The 11,329-nt window shown below is 49.8% G+C and overlaps 1 protein-coding gene across 1 annotated transcript; it reads right to left on the bottom strand.

The window, feature by feature from the left end:
• Positions 1-241: 241 nt before the first annotated feature.
• On the bottom strand, positions 242-10,896 carry TXN (thioredoxin). Its single transcript, XM_062207774.1, has 5 exons — positions 10,763-10,896; positions 5,942-6,046; positions 5,480-5,539; positions 935-1,000; positions 242-453 (listed from the first exon to the last, which is right to left on the bottom strand). The coding sequence occupies exons 1-5, from the start codon at positions 10,784-10,786 to the stop codon at positions 391-393; spliced, it is 318 nt and encodes a 105-aa protein (XP_062063758.1). The 5' UTR covers positions 10,787-10,896; the 3' UTR covers positions 242-390.
• Positions 10,897-11,329: the final 433 nt, after the last annotated feature.

Here is an 11,329-nt window from a genome sequence, read left to right as displayed (position 1 = left end):
CCAACGAAACTACTAGAACGAAGGATACCATCTTCCCTGAAAACCCCAAGGAGTAAACTGTACAGACCATTCTATTATCTGCATTGTTCCTCAAAACACATTTTTTCAAGAAATATATTAAAGCAGTCATTTTTTTAAAAAAAATCAGGGGCCGACATTATTAAAATGTGATTGAAAAATATACGAAAATAACTAAGACATTACAATGGCCATGTCTTCATAGCTATTCAGACACACACAGTTTTAAAAAGGGTAGAATTGATATTTTATTGTCATTTGTAATCAGATGGCAGTTGGGTATATAGTTTCCATATTTCTACTTTTTGTAAATAAAAAAAAAATTACAAATTTTAAACAGCTGAAGGCTGGTTATATTTTCAGAAAACATGATTAGAGTAGTTCATTAATGGTGGCTTCAAGCTTTTCCTTATTAGCTCCAGAAAATTCACCCACCTGTTAAGAGAACATTGAATTGACATCAGACGAAGCATTGTACCACTGTCTGGTACATAAGATAGGAACACAGAAGGAGGGGAGAACAGGATGATCTTATTAAAAATCAACCTCCTGAACAGCACACAGTTCACTTAAATTAAAAACAAACAATTCAAGAAAAGTCATAAGGTTAAAGTACATTTTCTTTTCATACAAATACTTGTAACAATGATAAACAAACCGCCCCAGTCCAAGAAGTTCTGCGTACTCTATGGTGTATACAAGCAGTACTGATCACAGGGATTCAGGGACTAGTTCTGGCAAAACCAATTCTCTTTTAGCCATCACGTTATGTCCTTACTGAGCAAGGACAAATTTGCACTCTTGGAAACAGCGACACACTTTACCCGAAGGGGGAGAAAGCGCTCTGGCCGTTTCGTCACACACAGTGCGCGTTCCTTTTGCCCAGTTAGCGCTCTACGTGTTCAGATATACATACCTTTTGCCCCTTTTTAAAAAACTGGAAGGTCGGCATGCATTTGACTTCACACTCTGCAGCAATATCCTGGGGGCGGGGCAGAGAGCAAGGGGAGGAAAATAAACAAGACCATGAAAACAGCTTTGACATCCTTCACCCCAAGCCGGGCGCCTCTGCGGGTGACACGGCCCACATCACAGCACCAGGACAGTCTTTAGCACATGAAAATCGATCGAATGCATACAATGGCAGTATAAAAGCCAAACGGCTTATATTCTCAACCAGAATTTCTTACTAACAGAACTACCTCCGCGGAGGGACACAACAGGGAGAATGCTACTACACAGCGACCCAAAAGCTGCTTTATTTCAATGCAGGCACTTGGTTATTTCAAATACCATCAAGAAGCAACAGTAACTTCTGCTGTCATTGGATTCAGGATTATTAAAATCTCATTATTCCTTGGAGTTGGTAGTGCCCGTTTCTCAGTCATGGTATTATGGGAGTAGGGCACAGGCAGAAATGCAAGAGCTGGGGATTTAATCACAATCTTTAGATGAAAGAATTACTTCTCAGGCTCCATCAGCAAAGAACTTAGGGTCCCATTCATTGGGATCTCTGCACCCTTATTTAAATCCACCCACCTACAACCTACACCACTAGATACAGGACTGCTGAGAGAAAGAGCACATTATCATTTTAAAGTCTTTGGACACATTTACTCTTTAACTACCTTCCAAGGAACTTGTATCAGTTTACCAGTGTTTATCATGACTTCTGCCATCCAGTTGAAGACTTCTATGAAATCAAATTCATCAGCCTTGCCCTAACCATCCATCATAACACAAGCTTCATAATTCAGCATCAAACAGACTTCAGTTCTGTGACTGCAGTTTTCCAGGCCCAATGCCTCAAGGGCAAAAGACAGAAACCCAGTGAAGGTGTTAAGATGCCGGGAGATGGGCGCCCGACACAGTGCCTGTCACTGCGCTATGTTTGGTGTTTCCCAGGGCTATTTTTACAGTTCCATTTCTTCTAGATTTAACACGGAAATAAAGAACGAGGTAAGGAAGCAACAGCTCCGTCCAAATGGTTAATCATTAATAGATGCTTGAAAGGACCTGGCTCTATTACTTTGGACTTTCTATTCGATTCCATGGATCCACCTCTCCTGGTCCTGGAACTTCACTCTGTTTTAATCAAGGCAGCTGACACATACTTTATTTTTACAAAGCTTATCCCTGCTCATCTCCCCCAGGTTCTGTTTTGATTCTGGAAAAATACCTTCCGGATTTTCTTGTCTGTACTGTCTCAGAGTTATCACAATCAGCTTTCCAAAACTGTCACGCTGAGAATGGGTTAAAGTTAGACAAACCAGGGAGTACCGACATTTTAATAATTCCCAGTCCACATCCACGACTGTAGTATTCCTACCTATTAAAATCAGGGACCTCAGGAAAGTGCTTTTATAATTATACTGGACTTTTCCTGTCTACAGGAGCTTTATTTTTACTTCTTTTGTTTTCTATTTGTTCTCTGGACAACTCTGCCCGATCCCGTAGGGAGTTGAAGGGAATGTATATTATTCAAAATTTCTCAAGTGGTTTCACGTTTGCTGTTTTAAAAACACTCCTTATCTTTATCGCTCCCTTCATTCAAACAGGGGGCCTACTCCTAATGACACCTCTCATTTCCTTAGTTTTTTTTTTTTGTAATTTAAAAATGTTTACATATAGAAAAACTGATTTTGGGGAGGGGGTACCCTAGTTCGGTGAGTTTTGACAAATGCATAGTCGTAACATACAACCACCCCCACAATCAAGATACAGAACCACTTCCCACTTCCCCCAACAGTTCCTCCAGCTGCCCCTGTGCAGACAAACTATGTCCAGACCCCAACCCCTGGTAACCACTGGTCTCTTCTCCACCCTGAACATCCTCTCCACTCTCAGGCTTCTGATACCAAACACACAGGACCGTATTCGACCTTACTACATGGAACTTCACTGGTTTCGAGGCTAGACAGCTGCTTTGAGCAAGATAACTTTCAGCCCTTTGCTGCTTCTGTTGTGAACTCATTCCCGGCTGTCCTACCCGAAATGGGAACACACGGCATTCTAGACGACAACAGGAGCTATTCAGGCTTAAATCAGTCTGCATTTTAATTTGCAAAATATGTGTCATCCCCGATTTGGCTGTCAAAGAAACAATATCGGCCTATCATTTTCTCACAAGAGAATTTCTTCTTGCGCAAGCACTTAGGGGTCCTTCCACTGAAACCCCTTCGCTGCCCAAGCTGTAGGACACGGAGGCAAAGTTGAAAGGTCTCCAGTTTGTCAGGTCACCTCAAGTTTCAAAACACACTTTCAGGGTTATTATAAGGTCCCCCAAGCAGACACGGAAGAGCAGCTCTGTTGGCTCCTCAACCGCTCTGCACTGCTACTTCCCCAGGGGCCCGGACTGCCGCTGCCAGAGCACCTGTCCTGCGTGCTGCGTGGTGCGCGCTGATCTTTGCCGACCTCCTACGTACCTTCTGGGCTGCAGTTCCGCACCCAACCAGCAGGGGCACCAAGACAAACTACTCTCACGTCTACCGCAAAGATTCCAGGACACCAGGCGCGCAGTGCGCTGGCCAAGCACATTTTATTACTTTCAATAAAAAGTAGGTGACCTGACAGGGTCAGGAGCAGTTTATCTAGTCCAGCGGCAATTTTCTCCTGGCAGAAGTGACCATATAGAAAATGTAAGACTGTAAGTTTATCAGAACAAGCAATCAGACAACAATTTTTTTCTCAAACAAGCGCAATTAGACTTGTCTCAGTTTAAAAGAATGGTAAAGGGCAGAGTTCACCAGGAGATCATGGTAGGCTAAAATGCTTGGGACCAAATGCGTTTTGGATTTTGGAATATTTACATAGACTTTATCTGTTACACAATCCCTAATCTGAAAATATGACATCGAGATGTTCCAAAATTCTTCTGCAATTCTTAAAAAAAAAAATAAGAGGCAGAGTAGCCGGACTCAAACAGGCACCCAGCATGGGATGCGGGCGTCCCAGGCAGGGCCTTAACCTGCTGCCGTGCCCCAGTGTCAGCCTATGTAACTTTTTGAGCACTGTGTCAGCCATCAAAATGTTTCGGATTTCTGATCAGGACACCCCACCTGCCTAGCGATAGCCCAGGCTGGCTGGGATCTTCCGTGCAGGCACCGGTGTGAGACTAGGAGTCCCCTCGCTGTCCTCAAGGCAGTTTTACAGAGGAAGGAACCCAGGCCCAGCGAAGACAAACACGGAGCCTGCGCTGCGAAGGATGGGCCAGGCCTGGGAGAGCACGCAGGCGGGCCAGGCAGGGGAGCCGCTCCGCCTCACTAGCACCGCGCCAAGCGGAAAACGGGGCGAGGACTGTCCTGGGGACACAGAAGCAGCACCTGGAGAAGGGCCCGTGGAGGGGGCAGGTGGGGTAGGGAGGACACACCAGGGAAGGCGGGATGGAATGAGTTGAAACTGCGCTGAGGATCAGCGGGGAGCGCTGATGGACACCCATACTACCGAGAACCACATCCTGTGTCAACCGGCCCCTCCACTAGGCATCTCCTGCCGGCTCAGTAAGCACCGGTGGCAGCTTGACAGTGCGTGAGAGCTGTGGCTCCAGACGCCACCAGACTGACTTGAGCCACGAATGAACTGCATTCCCACCGGCGCCGGGCGAAGACGCTCACCTATCTGTGTAGAGCCCTAGGGCGATCCGGCCTGAGCAGGCTCTCCCAGGCCAGTGCACTTTGGGAGCAGCAAAGCCATGTGCCAACACCCTGACCTGCACTCCCAAGACAGGGCATCCTTGAGTGCGTACAAAGGGTAAGAGCAAGGGCCAGGAGGCCAGATGCCTGCATTTTAAATCCAGGTTCTGCCACTGGCTCCATGCAACTCCAAGGACAACGTCTCTGCAAGTAACCGCTTCCTCTGTTAGCGAGGATGCCCAGGGCACCGAGGAGGAAGTGCTTCGACACCTGGGAGGCACACAGCACGGTACCGGACACACCTCAAGTGCAAGACAAGCATTCACAAAACAGAGCCGACCCCGACATCCCCCGAATTCTTCTCGCAGTTCTCCGTGAAGCACCTGGGCGTCTGTTAAACCCGAGTCTTCTAATTGAAGAAAACCGGCTGGGACCAGAAGAGCCTTAGCAATGCACTCTGCTGTGTTGTGACAAGGTCAGGAAGAACCTTCACGATCTGGTGACGCCACCAGGTTTTCAGAGTTAATGACGACAGTCAAATTCAACTTCTTTTTACTGAACAGCTCAGAATGTTAGGTAGAACAACAGGGGTTCAGGCAGGTAGGTGGGTGGTAAGGTGCAGGAACCCTGATCACCTATTTTTGTACTCATTTGAAGATATGATATTTAGCCTTGAGTCCACAATTGGCACACTCACCTGTTCTTTTAAAATCAGGTGATAGTTCTAACATGATCTGACACATTCATGACAACAAACAAAAACAGTACCATTTCGAGAAGAAGATCAATACGAAAAGCTCAGTAGTATCTCAGAATTCCTAGCAACATACCTGGCAGTCATCCACGTCTACTTCAATGAACACCACGTTGTTAAATTTTTCAGAGAGGGCCTGGAAATTTTTAAACGAAAAAAAATCCAAAAAGATTTAGATCTGCGTGATGACCATCAACACACACAAGCTTCTTAAAATGAAAATGTGAAAGATTCCCGAACTCAGACTAAGGACCAGGAAAGCATAAGAAACATTACGTTTCTCCCAATCAAATTCTTCTTGGTGTAAAATAATTTGGCTCATCAGCTTCGAGGGCTGAAATTTCAAAAAGCTCCCCTGTTTCAATGTGCAATGGCAAAACGACCTAGAAAGTCTTCCATAGGCTCTGGGTACCAAATGTTCATTTATTATTTGTTATGCTGCTACTTTCAGAAATAGCAAAAAACCTCTTCAGCCGTCCTCCTCTCCTAGCTGTGTGGCCGCCAACCCCAGCCCTGCCAGCGTCAGCCCAACACTCACGTGAAAGAAAGGTTTGATCATTTTGCAGGGCCCACACCACGTGGCTGAGAAGTCCACCACCACGAGCTTATCTCCTGCGCTGTCCAAGACTTCCTGAAAAGCAGACTACAAAGGGAAAAAGATAAGCTGATGTTAAACAGTTTCATAAAAAAAAAAAAAAAAAAAAAAAAAAGCAACTAGGTCTTGCACATGGGGTACTATTACTTGATAAGCTCCACCAGCACATAATGTGTAGCGTTTATTTATTGGTAGTCATGCCTTCATCAACACTTTATAAAATATTGGGAATTGGCTAATTTATATCCAGAGGAAGCAAAGGAGAGGAAAATAAAAACAGAGATTTGTATGAAAAACATTTCCACATCAAACCCAGGTATATGGTGGACGTTCACTAAATGCTCACAGATGGGTGAAAGGGCCCACTTGAATGGGAGAAGCCACAGAGGCACCAGATTGTGCGAGGAAAACATCACAAGTTACTTAAAAAACACCAGCACTTTTGATTATGTAATGTGTCTACGGCGGAACATGCAGAAAGCTAAAAATAAAAACCAAAAATGTCAAGGAAACTCCCCTCCCTTTAACTCCGACGCTTGGTCACTATTCACACAAGCACATTTCCTCGTGTTCTCCCTTTAATGAGGTTTCCAGAGTGGAGATCACACGGTTTGTGAGCCTTCGAGTTTTGCCCTTCATCTCAAATCTAGGCCCTCACTGTTCATTCAATGAAGCATGGTGTTAGCTCCTGGGGAAAGAAACCTTCCCGGGGCATCATTTTGCATGAGGAACACATGCTGCACGACATCCCCAGAAGCAGTGACCAAGAAATCCCTACCACCAAGCTCCCTGAATTATTCACCTGCGGTCTGGATACTGCACCCCTAGGAACCCGACATTCTAGCTACAGGGGACTGCACTTCAACCGCAATTAGTCGGCTGGTGCTCGCTCACCAAAAACAAAACCCGGGCAATGACGAGAAGTCAAAACACAAATCCTCCTATCTGAAATCTAACAGGGTTTTTCCCCCAAGGGAAAAACACTGGTCAGATTGGTTCAATCAAAAACGGACCGTTCTCTTCCCTTCCCCACAAGAATCATATTAGATCCCACCCAGCCAGGAGGACAGTTAAGTCAACAAAACAACAGAAGGCAAACAGTAACAAGAACAAAGTCGCCAGCTCTCCAGGAGTAGTAACTTCTGCAGAATTCTCCCTCCCGTGTTTGGGGAAACAATTCACCTTTTTCACAAAAGGTATTCCTGAGAACGGCGGGGAATGGTGTGTCATGACTTCCCTAACCTTTGCAGGCGTGCAGGTCTACCCACAAACCCCTGGGTTTGTGCACCCAGGCAGTATGCAGCAGGCTAAGTCACAAGTACAGAAACTCCGCCGGCGCCGTGGTTCAAAGGGCTAATCCTCCGCCAAGCAGCGCCGGCACACCGGGTTCTAGTCCTGATCGGGGTGCCGGATTCTGTCCTGGTTGCCCCTCTTCCAGGCCAGCTCTCTGCTGTGGCCCGGGAGTGCAGTGGAGGATGGCCCTAGTGCTTGGGCCCTGCACCCGCACAGGAGACCAGGAGAAGCACCTGGCTCCTGGCTTCGGAATAGCGTGGTGCGCCGGCCGCAGGGTGAACCAATGGCAAAAGGAAGACCTTTCTCTCTGTCTCTCTCTCTCACTGTCCACTCTGCCTGTCAAAAAGTAAAAAAAAAAAAAAAAAAAAAAAAAAAAAAAAAAAACCACACAAGTACAGAAACTCTTCTGTCTGAGCCATCACTCGCTGTTCCAAATTTTACTCAGAGCCTTCCCAAGGTGAAGTTTTCAGATCAAACCCATCTTCTTTCTTTCCTCCTTTCCTTTCCTCTCCCCTCCTTCCCTTTATTTTTCCTATAAGATCCAGGTAAGACAGGGAACAAAGTATAAGGAGTGACAGTGTCTGGTAGGATAGACGTATTTTTTTCTGGAACAGAAGGGACCTTTGTTAAAAACTTGATGAGGAAGGCCAGCATTGTGGCTGCCATGTGCAACATGGCAGTCTTCTACCAGCGTGCTGGTTCGAGTCCCTGCTGCTCCCTGCTACGGGCCAAGTACTTGGGTCCTGCAACCATCTGGGAGGCCTGGATGGAGCCCAGGCTCCTGGCTGCCACCGGCCCAGCCCTGCATTGCAGCCACGTGGGGAGTGAACCAGTGGATGGAAGATCTCTTTCTTTGTCTGTCTCCCTCTCTCTGTCACTCTACCTTTCAAATAAAAATGAACCTTTAAAAACAAAACAAAAACTTATTGAGGTTACTTTCAGGACTGTATTTTTCAAACACTCAAGGTTTTCCCCAAACAATTCTGAATACAATTCAAGGAAAACTACCTAAAACTTTGAAAAGCAGCACATAACAAAAGCCTACGGTTTAAGTGAACACAAGTTAGAGACGGTAAGTACAGCCTTTACGTACAAATTCTCTTCTCCTACTTAGGTTTGCCTAAAACTGGGGTCAGCTTGAAAATCTGTCAAGATTACGAAGAAGCAAATCACAATTTCTAGCTCCAGAAACTAACAACTAGACACACATAATAGACAGATTATAGACACAGACACAAGTAATTTGGAACAGAACAAGACACTTGGTGCAAACGAGGAAGAGCAGAGTCTAACACCTCTCTCATAAACAAACCTGGCTCAGGGTTAATAAACACCAGCAATCCCAAGGCACTGAGCAAAGTGCTTGGTGTGTAGTTCAGTAAGTGGAGGAGCTATTACTCAAAAAAACCTAGCATGCACTGTTAATCTCTTCCTCTTCACCCTGTAGACTATTTCACTCATGTCTACAATAGACCCAGTGACCCTAAGCTACCAATAGTGCCCAAGAATCAGAGTTTTCCAGATGGCCAATGACATCAACTTTAGCCCATGAGATGAACATTTAGGGTGTATGCAGTATTTGCAAATGACATCAGGGCAACTTCCAGTTAATGGCTCTGGATCAGAGTTTTTAACATCTGGGGCCAGCACTGTTACGCAGCTGGTTAAGCAGTGCCAGCATCCCATATGGGCAATGGTTCAAGTCCAGGCTGCTCCACTTCCGATCCGGCTCCCTGCTAATGCACTTGGGAAAGCAGTGGAAGATGGCCCAAGTGCTTGGGCCCCTGCACTCATGCGGGAGACCCAGAAGAAGCTCCTAGCTCCTGGCTTCAGCTTGACCCAGCCCTAGTCATGGTCATTTGGGGAGTGAACCAGTGGATGGAAGATCTCTCTGTTTCTCTGCCTTTCAAATAAATAAATAAATCCCCCCCCCCCAATTTTTTTTTCAAAGATCAACTGATGATCAGCATCTCTGGGGGTTTGGGGGGCCAGACTTTAGAGCATCTTGGAGCAATGGGTTTCTACTCACCCCTGCACACCCTTTTCACCTGTGAGGGAAGAGGGTGGTGCCCTAACAATGAAGGACTCAACAGTGCTCCAGGAACAAAATCAAGTTTCCAAGAAAACAAATACAGACCTCACAACGGTCTTCTCCTCTCATGGATTCTCACCATGAGGCTGCCAGACCCGGGGGACACAACCCCACCTCCCCCAGGCCCAAGCTGAGCACCTGTCACACCTATATCCACCATTAAAGATCTCTTTCCAACAAACAACAGGGGTGATACTTTTTAATATAAAAGCGCACACACACACAAAATGAGAATCTGAATAAGAAAAAAAGGGCAGACGGTAACAGACCATGACAACATGCGCAGGAAAAAGCAGTTAGGGGTCAATGAATAATCAACTGATCAGGCACCGTCACACAGAAACTGGTTTCCAGAGCCATCTAGCAACACACAGGTCACGGGAACGAGGAGCGAGGGTGGGCACTGGCCTTCCTTGCTCTCCTGGGGTGGGGTGGGGGCACCTCAGGACAAACATCTGCCAGGGATCCGGCACCCCTGGAGCAGCATAACCGCTCCCCCCTTCTGCTTCTGCCCTTAGCAAACATTTGTGGAGTTGCCCCAGTACCGCAGACACTATGTTACGTCTGGGTTTCCCAATCTGGATGGCATGAGCCTTGCAGTAACATTCGAATACTGGAACACTTATCGCCTTGGGCATTTTTTTTTCAAAAGGACAGAACCACAACTAGGGTGCAAGCGACACAGCCCGAAGCCGCCCGCCCCGGGGAAGGGCCGGGGGTGGGGGGGGGACCCCCGCTCCTACCCACACACGGCGGCGGGGCTGCCGAGGCCCTCGGGCCGGCCGCGGGGACTGAGTCATTCCAAAGCCAGCGCTGCCGGAAACACGCCCTGCGCCGCAGGAGGCGGAGTCCCGAGGGCCCGGCCCGCAGCCTCGTGGACCCCGGGGACCCCGGGGACCCGCGCCGAGGGGTCGCCGGCACGATCGGCGCCCCGTGCGCCGCCACCGCGCGCGTCACGCTGGAGGCCGGCCGGGCGAGGCCGGGCGCGGACGGGGATCGCGCGCCCAGCCCCGCACCCAAGCAAGCTCTCTCCACCTTGCGGCACGGGGAGTGGCCGGCGGCGACCCCGGGCCTCGGTCTCCCGACACAGAGGGCGGGCGCAGGCGGACCCTCTGCACGCCCTCACCTCTCCCAGACGAGGATCGTCGGGGTGGGGGCCCCCGGCCGTCCCCCGCGCCCGTGCACACTCGGGCGCACAGGGCGCGGGAACCGTCACCGCGCCGTCTTCCCCGTCCCCAGGGCGTGCGCAGGCCCCGGCTTCTCTCGGTCCCGGGCCGAGCCAGCGCGTCCCCTCCTCCGGGGAGGCAGAGGCAGCCTCCCCACCTCGAGCCACGGCGGAGGCCGCGCGCTGCGCCCGGGCCTTCCCGGGGAGCTCGTACCTTGCTTTCGATCTGCTTCACCATGTTGGCTGCTGGCGGGGAGGGGGCTGACGAGCGACCGTAAGAACAGATGGAAGCGGATCCAAAGCGCCGGGCCGAGCCTGTAGCCGGAGCGCGCCACCCGCCTTCCCTTTATAGCAGGCAGGGCTGGGCGCCGCGGGGCGGGGAGTGCGGGCGCGCGCGGCGTGCGTGGGGGCGGGGCGCACTCGAGGCCCCGCCCCCCGAAGCTGAGGAGCCGTGCGGGGCGGGGCGGGGCCGAGGGGCGGGGCGGGGCCGAGGAGCAGGGGCGGGGCGCGGCCGGGGTCCGGAGCTGGGTGCGGGGAGCGCGCCCGCCCTTGCCACGACTCCAGGGGGACTCCTCCGGCCCGAGGCTGGCGCGCCGTCTGGGGAGCTCGAGGGCGCTCCTTCGCTGCGCTCGGCGGGCCAACCGCGGAGCCACCGGGCTCTCCGGGATCAGCCGCCTCGGTGCCGCACGCCCAGGCTCGTGATGAGCACAGACCTGGGGCCCGCGCGGCAGGGCTGGGATTCCGCAGACAAGGCCCGCCTTACCCGGAACCCCAGCCCCTC

The sequence above is a fragment of the Lepus europaeus genome, chromosome 12 (assembly GCF_033115175.1).
Source record: "Lepus europaeus isolate LE1 chromosome 12, mLepTim1.pri, whole genome shotgun sequence".
Taxonomy (NCBI): Eukaryota; Metazoa; Chordata; class Mammalia; order Lagomorpha; family Leporidae; genus Lepus; species Lepus europaeus.
This window is presented reverse-complemented; position numbering and strand designations above follow the sequence as displayed.